This window comes from Amborella trichopoda, chromosome 5 (assembly GCF_054954075.1).
Source record: "Amborella trichopoda isolate Santa Cruz 75 chromosome 5, AtrichopodaSantaCruz75HAP2 v2.0, whole genome shotgun sequence".
NCBI lineage: Eukaryota > Viridiplantae > Streptophyta > Magnoliopsida > Amborellales > Amborellaceae > Amborella > Amborella trichopoda.
In genome coordinates, this window is record NC_142340.1 from 490,353 (window position 1) to 508,686 (window position 18,334).

At 36.7% G+C, this 18,334-nt stretch overlaps 2 protein-coding genes across 9 annotated transcripts; one reads left to right on the forward strand and one right to left on the reverse strand.

Annotated features, from left to right (window-relative positions):
* On the forward strand, nt 1–8,657 carry LOC18426602 (Pentatricopeptide repeat (PPR-like) superfamily protein). 5 transcript variants are annotated; one of them, XM_088866563.1, is made up of 5 exons: nt 71–258; nt 1,438–1,489; nt 2,522–2,586; nt 3,241–5,091; nt 6,332–8,657. In XM_088866563.1, exons 2-4 carry the CDS (start codon nt 1,479–1,481, stop codon nt 5,079–5,081), a joined length of 1,917 nt encoding a protein of 638 aa, XP_088722689.1. In that variant the 5' UTR covers nt 71–258; nt 1,438–1,478; the 3' UTR covers nt 5,082–5,091; nt 6,332–8,657. The 5 variants fall into 5 exon arrangements, with proteins under 5 accessions (XP_020518222.1, XP_006833296.1, XP_088722690.1 ...); XM_020662560.2 differs by having other exon boundaries at nt 6,472–8,657; XM_020662563.2 differs by lacking the exon at nt 6,332–8,657 and having other exon boundaries at nt 1–258; nt 3,241–5,235.
* A 1,201-nt stretch (nt 8,658–9,858) lies between these two features.
* Nucleotides 9,859–15,909, reverse strand: LOC18426603 (AAA-type ATPase family protein / ankyrin repeat family protein). 4 transcript variants are annotated; one of them, XM_020662565.2, is made up of 7 exons: nt 15,400–15,909; nt 14,070–14,208; nt 13,289–13,387; nt 11,524–11,634; nt 10,956–11,259; nt 10,705–10,844; nt 9,859–10,560 (listed from the first exon to the last, which is right to left on the reverse strand). In XM_020662565.2, the coding sequence occupies exons 1-7, from the start codon at nt 15,477–15,479 to the stop codon at nt 10,024–10,026; spliced, it is 1,410 nt and encodes a 469-aa protein (XP_020518224.1). In that variant the 5' UTR covers nt 15,480–15,909; the 3' UTR covers nt 9,859–10,023. The 4 variants fall into 4 exon arrangements, with proteins under 4 accessions (XP_020518224.1, XP_006833297.2, XP_020518226.1 ...); XM_006833234.4 differs by having other exon boundaries at nt 14,070–14,180; nt 15,400–15,864; XM_020662567.2 differs by lacking the exons at nt 14,070–14,208; nt 15,400–15,909 and adding an exon at nt 13,520–13,953.
* Between the last annotated feature and the right edge of the window lie 2,425 nt (nt 15,910–18,334).

The window sequence follows — 18,334 nt, forward strand, 5'->3', positions numbered from 1 at the left end:
TGTTTTGTGTTTGATAAGAAAATGTAAGATATCCAAAGAAGTTCATGATGTCGTATCTCTTCCCACTTTCACGCTTTAAAAAAAGTTCCGTTGAAAACCAGGTGGACTTAAAAACAAGGAACTTCATCCCTACCTCACCCTCTCGCTTCTTTAGCACCCTCATTGCCACTGCATTCCATGCCTCCGCCTCCTCCACGACTGCTCCTCCACGCCTCCACCTCCGCTTCCGCCTCTTCCACAACTGCTCCTCCTCATCAGGTACTTCTCTCTCTAATCCCTCTTCCTCTCTTTCCCTCTGTCTCTAACCCCTCTTCCTCTCTGTCCCTCTCCCTCTCTCTCTAACTCCTCTTCATCAGGTACCTTTCTTTATCCCATAAAAATTTCCCCTAAAACCAGAAATTTCATTATTGGGCATTTTAGGGGTTCTTTTGTGGACAATAAAATGTTGAAAGTTATTAGAATCGTTAGTTTTGGGTCTGCTTTATCTTGCAGGGTTTCAAATATTAAATCATTAATGGAGAAAAGATGCAATTTTAAAGTTATGTTTGGGGATATGGTAGAATATGGTTTTCTTGGGCATTTTAGGGCTTCTTTCGTGGACAATAAAACCAAAATGTTGAAAATTATTAGAATCATTGGTTTTGGAGTGTGCTTTATCTTGTAGGGTTTCAAAGATTAAATAAATGATGTATATTGCATTTTTTGATTTTCTTTTCATTATCTCTATCTCTTTTGTTTTCTTTTACTTTTTTTTCTTGTTGAGTTCTGAAAATAGAGTACCAGTTTGAGAGTTATTAGAGTTTTAATGCTATGAATGAGTCTTGAACTTCAAGGACAGGGGATTGTTAGTAAAAAATAATGCATTTTCTTTACATATTTCTGTTTTTTATTTTTATTTTTCCTTTTGAGTACCAACATATTAAATTTCAAGAAGAATTTGTGAATGAAATGTGGTTTTTTTTCTTTATTAACATTTTAGGGTTCCAAAGGAAATTTACCAACCCTGCAGACTGTATTCTCCTCCTTGCCCAACTGAATTGGGTTTTTTTACTGCTGTCTATGAGAACACCTTCTTAATGATGAATAGATGCCTAAGACGTCTTGCTTTTTTCAGACATTTTTTTTTTAGATATTTATGAATGGATGTCTATGAGATTGTTTTCTTATGAAAATGTGGATTTTTAGATGAAATTGTTAGTCTTTATTTGGATATTTGAATGGATGCCTAAGCAGTATTGCTTTTCAATCTCTTGCTAGATGCACTAAACATGCAATTTTTTAATTGTGTGAATGGATTCTTTCTAATTACTGCATCGATTGACATTAAAGATCGCCACAATCTGATTTGGATTTTTTTATTTATTGTGAAGGCTTTCTCAACATGAAAATGTAGTTATTTGGACAAAAATTTAGCCTTTTTTTTTTTTTTTTTTTCAGATTGTGGATGTCCAAGATCTGTCTTTTTTCTTTCTTGCTAGATGGGTCAAAGGTGCGATTTGAATGTGTCCAAGACCTGCCTTTTTTGTTTCTTGCTAGATGGGTATAAGTGATTCTGTTCATCACAACCGATATCATCTGTTTTGCTCTAGGTTGTTTTTTTGCCAAAAGTTGGTGTATTGATCTGCTATTGACAATTGAAGGAATGGATAGTTCATGGTGTGAGATTTATTGAAGTAATTGTTTTTAATTTTTTAGGGAGTCTTTCATTTACTCTCTATTGTCATTTTAGGGCGTGAATGATTGTTATGGGAAACCTGTGCTCTACATTTTGCAACTTTCACTATCACTTGCTAATCTTCCAGCATGTTATCAAACACAGAAATTAGGAACTTCTTTAACTTCCTAGGAGGTTATCAAACACAAAAACTAGGAACTTCTTTAACTTCCGCAGAGATTATCAAACACAGAAACCAGAAACTTCTTACAGTAACTTCTATCTTCCCAGCAGGGAGGAACTTCCAATTTACAGTTCATGAACTTGCTTCCAGTTATGAAACAGGTCCTTAATGAGAGAGAACTATCGAAGGGAGCACGGTTTTAGTGAGAGAGACCACCCACGAGAGCATAGAGCAAAATTTTAGTGAGAGATTGAGATACTCGTTAGATATAGAGAGACAGGGTTCAAGGGAGAGAGGGACTTACCAAACATAAAAGTTTTGAAATTTCAGTCAGTAATCAAGTGGCTATGGCATTTGAGAGAGAAAAAGGGAGGAAGACTTGTTAATGAGAGAGAGTAGAGAGAGTTTTATGTAGTTCATGGCATTTGATAGAGAGAGAAAAAGGGAGGGAGACTTCTTTAGAGAGAAAGGGAGGGAGATTTTATATATACTTGGAATCAGGACTCTATATCGATCGTGACTGTAAAATCAGGGAAGTTTTTTTCCAATTGTTGATGGTGGTGTAGAATCATGGGAATTTTTCTCAATTTTTGAGGGCTCCGGAATTCAAGAATACGTAGAATTCCTCTTTTATATACATGCGGCTAAATGCTTTGCTTCACTCTCTCTCTACATGATATCAGAATGGTCATCTTCAAGCGGGCAATTTCTTCTTCACCTGCCCTCTCCACACCGCTTTCACGCTCCGGTATGCTCTCTCTCTCTCTCTCTCTCTAGACTGTTGCAGAAGAAACTCCTAAAATTTAGTAGTGTGCTATATTCTTTTCCTGAAATTACAGTGATTCTACAGTTTCTACTGATAGTTCCTGACTACATAAAAAGATCATTTATTTTCCCCTTAAGCTAGCATAATCGTAAATTTTTTAGTAATAGGTTTGCAGAATCCTACATATCACTATAAAAAAAATAAGATGTTTTTTGGTCGAATAAGGGAAAAATTAGTTCTTTTCTTTTTTATCCCATTTAATATCTTTGAGTTGGGGAGTTTTAACCCTGTGACGTGTTATTTTTAGCTTCGAATTTGATTGCATTTGGCTTTCTCTGACAGGATTTGAATATCGTGATGATTTCTTTATTGGGTTTCAAATTTGGTTAAATTTTCATGTGGGTTTTGCTAACTTTGATGATTTATTTCTAATGGGTTACAATTATTTGAAAAAAAAATTGCGGTCAATGAAATTGTTGATTTGTTTGGAGTCCCAAATCTATATAGGCTTTGGCTGTTGTGATGATTTCTGTAATGGGTTTCAAATTTTTTGTTGAATTCTCTTGTGGGTTTTGTGAACTTTGATGATTTCTCTCTAATGGGTTTCAATTGTTTGATTTTGAAAAAACAATGCAGTTAATGAGATTGTCGACATGTTTCGAGTCCCAAATCTACAGACCAAGTTTCAAGTCCAGCCAGAAAGCCGGAACGCACTAAGGAAGGACCATTCAATCCGCACATTAGATGAAAGGTTTATCAAAATACTGAAAATTTTCAAATGGAGTCCGGATGCAGAGAAAGCCCTTGAGGTTTTGAAATTGAGAGTGGACCATAGATTGGTCTGTGATCTCTTGAAGATAGATATAGAAATTGGAGTTAAAATCAAGTTCTTTAAGTGGGCTGGAAAGAAAAAGAATTTTGAGCACAATTCAACCACTTACATGGCTCTGATAGATTGCTTGGAGGAAGCCAAAATGGTGGGTGAGATGTGGGGTGTAATTCAAGAAATGGTTAGAAGCTCTTGCCCATTCAACTCATCTGAATTGTCGGAATTAATTAGAATTCTTGGGAAGGCCAAAATGGTAGAGAAAGCCTGTTCTATCTTTTACCAGATCAAGGCTCGAAAGTGTTGCCCCACTACATATACTTACAATTGCTTGCTTATCTTGCTGATGCAAGAGAACCACCTTGAGAAGGTCCACGAGCTTTATAATGAGATGTGCAATGAGGACAATTGTGTACCTGACACTATGACTTACAATGTTCTTATCTCTGCTTTCAGCAAACTAAACCGAGGTGACATAGCATTTAGGCTTTTTGAAGAAATGAAGGAGAACCGACTCCAACCCACTTCAAAGATTTATACCACATTGATGGATCTTTCTTTTAAATCGGGGAGTTTTGATAAGGCATTGGCTTTGTTCGAAGAGATGAAAGAAAAGAATTGTGCCCCAAGTGTTTTTACATACACCGAGCTGATAAAAGGACTTGGTAAAGCAGGTAAAGTTGAGGGGGCTTACCAAATATTTCATGATATGCAGGCCAAGGGTTGTAGGCCTGATGTTGTCCTGATGAATAACTTGATAAATATTTTGGGGGAGGCAGGTAAGCTTGATGATGTGCTTAAAATTTTTGGGCAAATGGAGACATTTGGATGCCCCCCAAATGTGGTGACCTACAATAGTGTCATAAAAGCTCTCTTTAAGTCAAATGCTCCGGCATTTGACGCCACTTGTTGGTTCAAAAAAATGAAGGAAAAGGGTATTACTCCTAGTTCTTATACATACTCAATTCTTATTGATGGGTTCTGCAAGGCCAGGAGGTTGGAGAAAGCACTACTGCTGCTTGAGGAGATGGATGAGAAGGGTTTTCCACCTTGTCCAGCTGCTTATTGTAGTCTGATAGATGCTCTCGGAAAATCAAAGCGCTATGAAGCTGCAAATGAATTGTTTCAAGAATTGAAAGAGAATTGTGGGTCTTCTAGTTCTAGGGTATATGCTGTGATGATTAAGCACTTTGGCAAAAGTGGGCATATAAATGAAGCAATCGGTCTATTTGATGAAATGAAGAGACTTGGCTGTACTCCAGATGTCTTTTCATATAATGCTCTCATGTCTGGCATGGTGAGGGCGGGCATGGTTGATGAAGCTTATTCCTTGCTTAGACAGATGCAAGAAGAAGGATGCAAGCCTGATATCAATTCTTATAATATTATTTTGAATGGGATAGCCAGGGCTGGTGGCCCTAAACAAGCAATGGATATGTTGACAAGAATGAAAATTTCAGTAATCAAGCCTGATGTGGTATCTTACAATACGGTCCTTGGAGCTCTTAGTCGTGCTGGTATGTTTGAGGAGGCTGCTAAGGTCATGGAAGAGATGAGTGAAAAAGGTTTTAAGTATGATCTTATTACGTATTCCTCGATACTTGAGGCCATTGGGAAAGTAGATGAAGAAGTAAAGCTCTTAGTTAAGTGATTTTGAATTGGTAAGCTTTTGTAGTTTCATTCATCATCTTTTGTTCTAGTGTATGTTTACTTTTTGTGAATCTTGACTTATTTCATTCATTCGGCTTCTTTGTAATTGAGAGAAAGCTCTTTGAATGCTTAGTAAAAAATAACTTTTTTTTGAATGTTTGCTTAGTAATAAATATCGGATATACCAATCATTACCATCATCATCATTATTGTTATTTCATTGGCCTTCATATAGCAAAAAATTATGTTAGGTTCACTCACCTAATAGTTGAGGATTTGACCTTTTTTCTTATTGAAGCATTGTTTCTAATTTGTGTACACCTTCTGAACTTTTATATTTAATGATCTATTTTAGTGGCCATTGCAATCGTGGAGTTTCTGCCATGAAGTCTTTTAACACAGCTGAACATTTTTAGAAAATTGAATTTCAAGCTCTATTCCCTAGCCAGAAGCAATTCGATGGAGTGTAGCCACTCTTTAGATACTTGCTATAGGAAACTATATACATGCTTTTACCATTTTTGCTCTTAAAAAATTATATGCCATTTTGGTTTGGCATCAGTTAGGAAATCTAGAGACTAGTCGCTCTATAGTTTTGTATAATATAAATCCTCGAAGGGGAATGGATCTCAATACACCGGAGGCTCTCAAAAAGGAAAATATAAGTTGTTTTTCCCTTGTATCTAAAAACACCCATCCAATTGGGCCTTTACACCTTCCTCAAACAAAGTTATGCCCATATTTATGGACGTGGAGAGATTAAGGGGCCGAAAGCCAAAACACATAATTTAACAGAAGGGTGAGAATATTTATGCCAATGTATGGCATGGAAGCGCTACAAATCTGACCCTTGCAAAGTCTGCATTCAAGACTTCGATTTAAAATATCTTTTTATTTTTCTTGTCTGGTTCATGAAAGTGTGCACTAAATATGCATGTTAGGCATTTCAATTTCAAAATTAGCCTTTTAAACATGTCACATCATCATTTAAGAAAGGAAAATGTAGGATTCTTAGTGATATACATACTTCTACAATAATATTTCAAGAAGAAAGGTTAAGCAGTTATATCTTCTACAATAATATTTCAAGAAGAAAGGTTAAGCAGTTATATCTAGGTTTCTAAAATGTCAGAGGTATTCTAGTATACAAAATTGGTGAGCACACACATATGGAGCACTTACGGTTGGTGTTTGACTTGTTACGGGAACAACAATTGTATTTGAATTATAAAAAGTGTAAATTCATGACAGAGCCTTATCTTTCTTGGCTATGTTCTTTCAACTGAGGGGATCAAGGTTAACCAAATCAAGGTAGTAGCTATCAGGAATTGGCCTACTCCTACTACAGTGCATGATGTTTACAGTTTTCATGGGTTGGCTACTTTCTACAGGAGTTATCAGAGGCTTTAGTTTGATCATATCACCTATCACAGATTGTCTGAAGAAGAGGGGATTCGTATGGACTGTTGAAAGCCAAGAAAAGTTTTCAATTGGTGAAGCAGACGATGACTGAAGCACTAGTGTTAGCTCGTCCAAACTTTGATAAAGTCTTCGAGTTGGATTGTGATGCTTTACATGTTGGAATTGGTGCAGTGTTGAGCCAAGAAGGTCGCCCTATTGCCTTCTTCAGTGAGAAGTTGAATGGCCCTGACCGACACTATTCTACTTATGATGTGGAATTTTATGCTATTATTCAAGCCTTAAGGCATAGGCGGTATTACCTGATACAGAGGGAATTTATTTTCTTATCAGATCATGAAGCATTGAACTATATTAATGGGCAACATAAATTTAATCAGCAACATGTTCGATGGGTATCCTATTTGCAGGAGTTTACTTTTGTTATTCGGCATAAGGTAGGCAGTCAGAACAGAGTGGCATATGTTTTGAGTAGAAGGTCGACTCTATTAACTACCATGACAACTATTATTGGGTTCGAATTTATGAAGGATCTTTATACAGATGATAATGACTTCAGGGAGATATGGGACTATTGTTACAGTAGAGTTGGTGGGGATTTTCTTATTCAAGATGGAATTCTCTTTAAAGGAAATTGTCTTTGTACTCCTGTAGGTTCTCTTAGAGAAACCCTAATAGCAGAGCTTCATGGGGGAGGTCCTGGTGGACATTTTGGTCAAGACAATGCCATAGTATTGGCGGAGTCTAAGTACTGCTAGCCAAAATTGAAGCGAGATGTTATGCGGTTCGTTGAGAGGTGTCGAACGTGTCAGTTGGCAAAATGGCAATGACAAAATACTAGGCTTTATTCTCCACTTCCTATTGCTAATACCAAGCTTTATTCTCCACTTCCTATTCCTAACGTACCTTGGGAGGATGTTAGCATGAATTTTGTTATGAGACTTCCAAGTACTGAAAGGGGTATGGATTCTATATTCGTGGTGGTGGATAGATTCTCAAAAATGGCTCATTTTATACCTTGCAAGAAGACTCTCGATGCCACACATGTTGCTAACTTCAAAGAGGTGGTGATGTTGCATGGTGTCGTAAAGACGATAATTTTAGATCGGGATATGAAGTTTCTCAGCCATTTTTGGGTGGAAGAAATTGGGCACTCAGTTACAGTTTAGTAGCGCTTATCATCTGCAAACAAACGGCCAGACTGAAGTGGTAAACCATACTCTTGGCAATCTTTTGAGAAGTATTGTGAGGGAAAAGAAGAAACAGTGGGACCTAGCACTGCCTCAAACTGAGTTTGCCTATAATAGTGTTTGCAGTAGATCTACTAGTAATAGTCCTTTCGAGGTGGTATATGGGAAAAACCATACTCGATCGCTTGACTTGGTTCATGTCCAGGCCAATGGGGAGGGTCATGCTACTGTTGAGGACTTGGTTGAACAAATGAAAGGAGTGCATGAACAAGTGCATGTTAGTCTAGAAACCAGTACAACTAAATACTAGGAAGCATTGGACAAGCATTGCTCTTTCAAGGAGTTTAATGTGGGAGACTGGGTAATGGTATATCTCAGGAAGGAACGATATCCAGTGGGAAAATATAGCAAGCTGAATGATCGCAAGGCATGATGATTCAAGATTTTGAAGAAGATGGAAAACAATGCTTACAAGGTTGCTTTGCCTTCACACATGGAGACTTCAGACATCTTCAACATTGCTTATCTGTCAGAGTATCATGGTATGGAGGTGCATGAAGATGAAGATGTAAACTCGAGGGCGAGTTCTCCTCAACCCGGGGAGAATGATGAAGATCAGAGCACAAGAAGTTGCCACAAGTATCTTCTTTTGGAGCGACATGTTCCTTCTAATTTTCGCTCATATTAGGAGGATGAAAATCCTAAGAGGGCTTCCAAGAAGAACAATAAGAGCAAGAAACGATTTTGGTGTTTTTTTTTATTTTTATTTTATTTTTACGGATATTTTAGATTTATTTATTTAATTGTTGGACCAGAGATTTTTTTGATATTTTAATTAAAGTTAGGGAGTTTAGTTTAAGTTATATTTAAGTTAAGACCTTTTGGTCAAAAGTTAAATTGTATGGATAAATATTGTCCAAAACAATAATTTTTAATATAAATAAGGACAAGGATGGATTGTAGAGTTATTCATGTATTCCTCTTTAAGACAAGAAAGTGTTTATCTTGTAAAAAAAGCCTAAGGCTTGTGTCCTAGGTGGGAGAAAACATTAGGGTTTCTCCAAAATTGTGTGCTTCTTCTTGATTTTTTTTTTGTTTCTTGAAATTCTTGGAGGGGATATTGATTCGTGAAATCCATCCTATCTTTCTAATTCTCGGAGGGGGATTCTTGTAAAATAAATTGGTTTTTCAAGAATTCCACCCATGAACTTGTGGTTAATCATTTGAGGTTCTTAAAACCTTTTTCCAATTAATTGTGGTTAGCTTGGAGTTAATAATCTTTGTAAATCATAACCTTCCTTTCTTCCCATTTATCTCTATCATTTATCTTTCCTTTCTTCCCATTTATCTCTATCATTTAGAAATCTCCTTAGCTCCATCTATTACAGACCTGATAAATCTCCTTAGCTCCATCTATTACAGACCTGATAAATCTCCTTAGCTCCATCTATTACAGACCTGATAAATCTCCTTTGTTTCGAATGTAAGCTTATCATTGAGTGTGTTACCATCCAGTACTTACAAGAAATAAAATGCACAAATCACTGCAAAAAACGTTAGAGAGGATGTAGAAATAAAGGGAGAGGTTTCTATACTTCTGCATAGGAGATTCATCCAGCCATCCAATTTAAATTAAATTAGAAATAAAGGGAGAGGTTAGTATAGGAGATTCATCCAGCCATCCAATTTAAATTAAATAAGCCATTCCTATTGATAGAAGTTCAATCCAGCCATCCAATTTAGATATTTCAATTAAATAAGCCTTTGAATGTTTGATCTAGATTTGACGCTTCATATTATTTTATTTTTATTTTTATTCTATGAATATAAAATTTGTTAAGTGCCATCATCTCAATGAAGCCTATCTAAAAAAATAATAAAAAAAAAATTTATAAAATAAAATGATCAAAATACCTCTAAAACTTTCATGAATATTGTGGTCACTTTATTTTATCAAGAATATTTTTTTATAGTTTTTGCAGATGTGAGTTTAAGATAAGCGTGGACACCCAAAATCTGGTGTCAAAATATTTTGTAGAAAAAAATTAAAAACAAAACAGTACAGAGGCGTAATATTGTAGTTGGATCCATCTCAACCGTTCATTCAAATCTGACGGCTAGATAAGGAGAACTATATATTTATTATACATTAGAGGAAGTCTAGAAGGCTTGCCCGAGAAATAATTAGCTATATTCCGTGAGTTAAGTTGTTTTCATGATAAAAAAACAATGGGGTATCAATAACACCAATGAATACAAATCAAAGAATGCGCATAAGAGTTACTCCAAAAACTTTAACCCCTAAATTATTACTCTGAAAACATATGATATTTTTCACTTAGAGAGAAGCCGGAGACCTGCTTCCAAATCCTCCATGGTGATCGTAACCAGGCTCTGAGCATCTGCACAGTCGAAGTCAAGCCTGAGATCCAAATTCTCCCTTGCATTCTCAAGCATGGGATCCACAATACCCCCATTCAGCTCCTTCCTCTGTTTCTCTGATGTTTCTCTCTCTATCAAATCGGCAATTGCCTCGATATAGCAGGTGGGGTGCAATTTAAACCCATATAGCAAACCATCTTCAATCTGGTTGTTCATCTTCAGAAGCACAATTTCGGCTAGCTCTCTAGGGCTCAAGTCATCAAAGAAGAAAATTTTTGTTACCCTTCTGCAGAAGCCTTCATTGGAGGAAATAACCCTTTTCATTGGCTCTTTGTAACCAGCAAATATTATGATAACCTTGCCGCTATCCATGACCGACATGATCTCCTCGAGAGCTTCCAAGCCATAGTCCTTGTCATCTGCTTTTTGCATGGGTATCAGTCTGTATGCTTCATCTACGAACAAAATTCCACCCTCTGCCTCCTTGATCTGCGACCATTGTTATTAATATATCATACAACGTCTTTTTCTTTATGAAATTACAAGAAGGGATCATAAATTTCCATAAATTAACAGTAAATTTGTTATCCTAAAGAATGAGGGAACAGAGCAAAGTGCGGTCGAAAGCAATACTTTTTTCCTTGTTTTAGGTCCTGTATGCCCAACAAATTCGCCAACCAGATCTGTCCTCTGAACTTCTGTAACTTTATCAGTAGGTAAGATTCCAACCATATGCAGAATCTTCCCAAGAACACGAGCAACCATTGTCTTTCCTGTCCATTATATGAATAATTCTTTGCCTAAGCAATTGAACAAGATGGCAACATATGTAGAAAGTTAAAAGAAAAGATATCTCACTTAATGAGAAAAATAAAGTCAAGTACCAGTTCCAGGGTTGCCAAGAAAGGCCATGTGAGGGGATTTTCTAGGAGCTACTTTAAGTCCGAGTGCTCTGCGCTTCTCATCTAAAAGCATTCCCTTTGCCCATTTCCTCAATTGTAGTTTCAGTTCATTTAGGCCCACCATATTTGCTATCACTGATTCCAACTCTTCCATCTTGGCTTTTGTCTCACTACAAGCTTCCATAGCCTTCCTCTTCATCTGCTCTTCAAGATGGCATTGCAACAGTTGTTGGAGATTCTCATTGCCTGGGCCTTGAGAAAGGTGATTAAGAGGGGTCATACCATCCTGTAGAGCCACAATCTCCACTAGTGACTTCTCAACATTCATACATATAGTGAAGAGTTAAAACTCTATAACTTCACAAAGCGATTTTGCTGATATGAGAATTGTCCATGAGTGATCAAGATTATTTGAAACAAAAAGTTTTTCACTTATATTTTCATTACCAAGCGACTCTCTTAGAAAAAATAATAGAATCCATAGAAGGTTATAATCACTATACCGAGCAGTAATTTTTTAATTTTGAGAAGAAAAAGAAAGTCTACTTACATTATCTGTAATATTACAATCTGCATTGTACTCTAGAAATGCTTTAACAGTCAAGATATCTCCTTCACGAAGCGAGTGCCAAATGGCCAAGTGCAATGGTGTCATTCCATTCTGAAATAAATTTAGCACAAAGAAAAAACCACTAAGAAAAAATTACAAGAAGATCGCAAACAATAACCAAAAACAATCGGAAAACACAACATAGCAAAAGATAGACAAGGCTGAATGCAAGGGGATTGAATGAACAGATATTTGTTTGGAAACTCATCCTTCTCCCTCTGACTTTTTTATGTAATGATGCTCTCTTTCTCTCTCCTCCTTGTGCACACCACTTTTTTGCAGGTGCTACCACACTCACTCCTATCTGCAAGCATTGCAGGATCACCTCTAGGGGAGAGCAGCTGATCTCTAACCCTCTCTTCCCCTTTATTTCTTCTCCCGTCTGAGCACCCACCTTGTGCGCTGCCACCTCTTTCCTCCCTCTATCCTGAGCACCCTTCATGTGGGATGCCTTTTCTGGTTTCGGCTTTCTCTTTCTTTCTCTCTGTCTACATGTATGCACGGGCCTCTCTTTTTCTTCCTCAACTCTCTGTATGTATGGGCCTTTTCCTTCTCCATCTACCCTCAGTGTGAATGATTTTTGGGACGGTGTGACCTTTTAGAATGACGCCAGTCTAGCTCCATGCTGCATTTTTGGTTTGACTTTGCTTCTCTCGCTTCATCTGTTCTCCTTTTCCCCCTTCTCTCTCACCCGCCTCTCTCTTCTCTTTTTCTTTTTATGTTTTTTATGTCTTTTTTTTTAAGGAGCACCCAACACGTGGGCAGCCATTACAGCCCACTCCTTGTGAACATTTTCTGTAACTATCATACAAAGTAATACATTGTCACCTTTTCTCAGAAAAACATACCTTTTTTCCCATATTTCTTAAGCCGTAAAACGACAGACCTTCTCTCTCTCTCAACAACAGAAACACCATAATTTTTTACTATTGAGACATAATGGAACTCTTCCAAAAAGTGATCCAAAACTAGGACTTGCTACAAGACTCAGTAAGCGGAAAAACTCAGCGAATCCCAGGTGGACTCGCCACGTCCTGCCCAAGTCCAGGAAAAAAGGGTCCAAAAAAAAAAGGGAAAATCAGGAAATAAAAAAAGGAAAACACAAAATTAAGAAAATCATAAAAATTATTAAAAATCATATACAAAGTATAAAATGATGAAATTAGGATTTTTTTTTTTTTTTTCCCTTCCTCTTTTGAAATTTTCTGCCAAACCCTATTCTGATACTCCAAAACTTGCAAATCCAAGATTTTGAGCTTCGTTTGTTGAATCTAAGATTGGCATTCAATAGAGAACAAAAACATAGGCCCAAGGACAATTTTACAAGGTAAATTGAGCTAGGCTTGCAAAACCCTAGTTTGAAAATGAAAATCTGCAAATTCTAGATTTTTATTTTTATTTTAGTTTTTGGTTGAAACCGCTAATACTGTGGAGGATAGGAAAATACACTTAGGGACAACTTTTCAGAGATATTGGAGCCAAGAACAAGGAAGAACTCGCCTGAGTCCAACATAAACTTGCCCAGACTACTGTCACAACTCAGGTGAGGGCTGCAGTAATGGTACCTAACTTGAGTACGAGTGCTTGGACTTAGAGAGTTTTAAACCACTGATTTCAAATATGAATACTCAAGCAACGACTACATAAACAAAGACCTTGAGAAAGAGCCTTCCACAAGTGTAGTTATCAAAATGAATATGCTTACATTGGCTTTGGCTTCTAAATGAGCTCCATGGTCAAGAAGCAAACGAGCAGTTTCGTTGCTGCCATTTTTTGCAGCCATATGCAATGGGGTTTCTCCATACTGCAGAAAACCAAGAAACAAAAAAAAATGTAAGACAAATGGAAAAGGCAACAGTGAGCTTATTTTATATGCCCCACCAAAGATTAGTGAAGATTGTCATGCAAAAGTGAACAGAAACAAAATTCAGCTTACCAATTTTGTCTACCTTCCCTTGTCCAAATAGCTATTTCATTTTTTTTTGGAGAGAGTTAACTTTCTATTGAAAGAAGGAAGGAGTAAAAAATTGCAGCAGGAAATTTTGGGAGCTATTTACAATGGGGCTCCCTGAAAGGGAAATCATATACAGACTTGTAATGTCATAAAAGGAAAACAGGTTGGGTAATTCCATCACATAAGGCAGAGCCTGAGGTTGCAAAAAAATACTCAGTCCCCTAAGCTTGAAGCTCCTTCTTTGGTGAGGGTGTCTGCGTGAGAGTTGCATTCATGCCAGACATGTCGCCATGACACTGTGATACCCGAATACAAGTGAGAGATTTCTTCAAAAATGTGCACGGGGGACCAGGAGTACGTGGTAGTGCCAAAGGCCCAGCGAATTACATTCATCGAGTCTCCTTCGATTTCCAAGGCTGATGACCAATTGCGATCAAATAGCTATTTCATTGTCTTTATCAGTTTTTTGTTTTGTATATGCATTACACTTTCTAATCAATGAAATACAATTAACAAAAAAAGATTAGCTTACCATATTCTTTGCTTCCATATCTATCTTCTCAGGTCCCTTCCAATCAAGAAGAAACTTCACAATCGCAGCATTGTTGGAAGCAGCAGCAACATGAAGTGGTGTCTGAGCCATCTGGAATTGAAGCATGCAGAGTTGGTAACTACAGCATAGGAGAAAAAACTTGAAAAGGTGACATAAGGAACTAAAAATCAGAGGAAAAAAAAGAAGAATCTTGCAAATTTACATGAAAATAAACCTAGCTATATAAACAGAAAAATTTACATGAAAATAAACTTGAACTTTTAATTTAGCAATAATAGTCAATAATCATGAAAGAACTACATGGAACTCAATATGATTGTGGAATTCAATCAAAGTTACAACACTATTTTCAGATTCTTTTATGATATATAATTTATTCTAACATACACTGACAAACATTCACATCTTCATTAAGCGCCTTATTGACTAACAAGTACATTCAGTTTTTAAATCAAATGAATATATATATATATCAAGCAGACAAAAGTCACAAAAAAAATTATTTCAACCCAAGTTATATATCCATATCAAGAACATAAACTTGAGGTTCTCGCTTAATTACGCAGATCATGCCTGCAGTTGAACTAAACTTCAGAATAATACTTAAATAGCATATTAAATGAATCATAAGTGTTTAAAAATGAAGAAAGAAAATAAAGAAAGACAATGAAATAGGAAAAAGAGCTGATCTTCAATATACATTTGGGCTTTCTCGAATCAACATGACATCTCTGATCTAGACCCATTCAATTCAATAAATAAAAAATTTCCATCAAAATGAATAGGACACCAGCCCCTAACTTTGGGCCGCCAATTTTATAGCAATGCAATGGGAATTAATCATTAATGTAAACCACAACAAATGTCCACAAAACAATTAAATAAAAAAAGGAATCAGCAACAGAGCCTGGAGAGAGAGAGAGAGAGAGAGAGAGAGAGAGAGAGAGAGAGAGAGAGAGAGAGAGAGAGAGAGAGAGAGAGAGAGAGAGAGAGAGTTTGTCACCAATATACGAGATTGGGATTTATAGAATCAACCCGCCTTATATGATCTATATCAACTCGTTCAAAGAAATCAAAATTACTCATAAAATTGAACCTAGTGCACATGCAGAAGCCAAACCCTACAACAGGGATCAATTTTGCAACAACCCCAATACAAGCTGAACACTAATATAACAATCTGAGAAACAACTCAACACCTAATAGATTTGATGATAGAGTGAAGAGAGAAAGGAATATAGAGAGAGAGTCATTTGAACCGCTGTAAAAGAGGAATGAGAAAGGAGGATAGAGAGAGAGAAGGGCAAACCACTGGATTTCGAGAGTTGATGAGAGATGGAGACTCCTGCAACTTCTTTTGGAGAGACACGAGATCTCCGGCCTGAACATGAGCGTGAATTGAAGAAGACGAGGAAGATCGTGATTTATTGGGCCTTCTCTCTTGTTGGATAGGAGAAGGACGAGGCGAGCTTGTGTCCATCATTTTTCTCCCACCCAAAACCTTGAAAGAAGGAGAATTGTTCCTGTCCTCCTCTGCTCGCAAGCAGGAATGGAAATGGGGATGAAACAATCTGCGTTGGGTCGTTGAAGTCTTTTCCCACGAGCTTTAGTACATGGGATTGTCGACAGAGACACCATTTATCTTTGGCCACGAGCTTTAATACATGGGATGGGATTGTCGACAAAGACACCATTTATCTTTGGGATTGATTGTCTGAGACTATTTATCACGATCATTTTAGCTCATTAGTTGCCGAAGTAGATGGCATGGGGTGTGTCAAGTTGTCTCTTGATGTATATTTATTTATTTTTGGAACTGTTTCAATAACACTCTTACATCTATCCATTTTGATAAGGGTTCCGATTGTATCGAACTTAGCCTCTAACAAAAAAATGTGTTTTCAATACGGAAAATCTTTCTGATAGCCTTAAAATATAATTTCATCATTATTTATAACGTTTAAAGTTTCAAAAATAGTGTAAACCACGGCTCTATGTGGGCTCTAACTTGATTGTTTAGAGCCACGACTCTATATAAACTTTTCCCTTTTGATAAAGGGATTGTCAATAAAGAGTTTATTTTTGTATATGAAAATCACAATCATTCCCACATTGAATGTCAAATTGAATGGATTAGGGTAAATCACGAAGTTTGAGAATTTATTTAGTTTTTAGAATTTTGTGTCTATTCAATGATACTCGTACAACTATCCATTTTGATATTATAAAGAAAAAAATGATTATGACCTCCATTTACAAAAGATAATAGTATCTTTGTGGACAATTCTTTTATCTTTTTTGGGATTACCTACAAATAAACCATTTATTTTTTGTACATGGAGGTCACAATCATTTTCACTCATTAGATATCAAATTGGATGATTTAGGATAAGTCACAAAGTTTGATTTTTTTTTTTTTGAGACTTTGTGTCTATTTAATGACACTCTTACAACACCCATTTCAAAAGTTAAGAGGCAATAATGATTATGACCTCCATGTACAAAAAAAAAGAGACAATTTATCTTTTGTACATAGAGATCACAATCATTCTTTTGTACATAGAGGTCACAATCATTATTTTCTCTTAAATTTTAGAAGGAAAAATATATAATGAGACTATTTACCTTTGATACAAAGTGGTCATAATAATCATGATCATTGGATGAGAAATTGAGTGGCTGCAATTATTTCATTAACCAAGCTCAAACTTCAGAAGAAATTTTCTCGAACTTTGTGACACATCTAAGTTATCAAATTTCATATCAAATAGTTGTAAAGAATTATGCCCATCATGTATCAAAGGTAAATGATCTCATTTTATACAATCTCATTTCAAAATGGGTAGTTGTAAGAGTGTCCATTGATGTCCAAAAGGAAAAGATCATATAAGTGTGAGGTACTAAACAATTAAATTAAAGTGCACTTCAAAAATTCATTAGAAAAAGTTGTTTTGATGCTCAAAATGAATGTTTTAAACATTTGGCACCTCTCTCTCTCTCTCTCAATCCACGAGCCTATTTCATCCATTAAGTAAAACAATCTTGCTCTAGTGTGCAAGTGTCTTATATCATGTTTCTTCAAGCACAAATATTTCAGGAACACATCTATTTGAGGGGACAGGAAGAGGAGTTGCTCTTATGCTCTGAAGGGGATCCGAATTGGGCTGTCTTATCTTAGACATTATGTGCAATGGATTATTGACTATGGTGGATTCATGGCCATCAGAGAAATCAATCAAGGAGTCCTATGGTAATTATATCTATAAAGATTTCGGTGTTCTTGCCAATTCAAAAGTTTTAGATTATTTGGTAGGTTCACCACAGGTATGGAATCTTCCCTCTCCCATATCTGACCTCCTAATTAGAGCCTGGAAGGAGGTAGAGGCATTTATACTCCCATTAAAACCTCAGAGAGATTTCGTAGATTGGATTCATTCTACCGGTGGTCTCTTTTTAGTTGAAGATGTATAAAAAATTTATTAGGTGTCAGGGCACTTCGCAGCCTATCTTAAGGGTTCTGTGGTCTTTAAGCTGCCATTTTAGAGCAAAATGTTTTTCTTGGTTGGCCTTCTATCAACGCATTTCAACTTATTCTTTTCTACATCATGGGGGGATACCTCGCGCATCCAGATGCTCCATCTGCCACGCTAATGTTGATGACACTTCTCACCTTTTGTTTCACTCTTTTTTCTCGTATAGCATTTGGAGATCGGTTGTATGGAGGTATGGTAAAAGATTCTATCTAGATTCATCCATGGCTTCTATACTAAGGAAATAGATTGCTTACAGATTCATGGCCTCCCCAATGTATGGCTTTCTCTCTTCTTCGCTATTCCTTGGATGATGTCAAAGGAATGCAATCGCCGAATCTGTCAAGAGAAAGTATCCAAAAACGAGCAACTTCTCAGGAGGATTACTTTCCCATGTTGGTGAACTAGCAAATGCTAAGTCTCGGTCTTACCACATATCAAAAAAGGCTATAACAAAAAATTAAGGCATTCATTCTGATTGCATGGCCTTCTTCGCACCCTTGTCATTTCAAGCTTAACGTTGATGGGGCTTCTTTCTAGAGTTCAGGGGTCTCAGGTGGAGGAGGCGTTCGAGGCGATGATGGATCCTTTATTGCGGCATTTGCACAACCTTTTGGCATTGCGTCGAATAACTATCTGGGATTTCATGCCTTACAAGCGAGTGTGTGTTAAGCTAGATAGCTTGATTGTTTTCCCGTCTAGCTCAAGCGTGAC

Excerpts from the sequence above, each read along its gene's own strand:
- LOC18426602 (XM_020662563.2), top strand. Across the intron at positions 2,587-3,240 it reads CACACCGCTTTCACGCTCCG|TTAATGAGATTGTCGACATG; the intron begins GTATGCTCTCTC and ends AAAACAATGCAG.
- LOC18426603 (XM_006833234.4), bottom strand. The coding sequence starts at position 15,573 with ATGATGGACACAAGCTCGCCTCGTCCTTCTCCTATCCAACAAGAGAGA. Across the intron at positions 13,388-14,069 it reads ATATGGAAGCAAAGAATATG|TATGGAGAAACCCCATTGCA; the intron begins GTAAGCTAATCT and ends GGTTTTCTGCAG. Across the intron at positions 11,260-11,523 it reads ATTGTAATATTACAGATAAT|GATGGTATGACCCCTCTTAA; the intron begins GTAAGTAGACTT and ends GTGGCTCTACAG.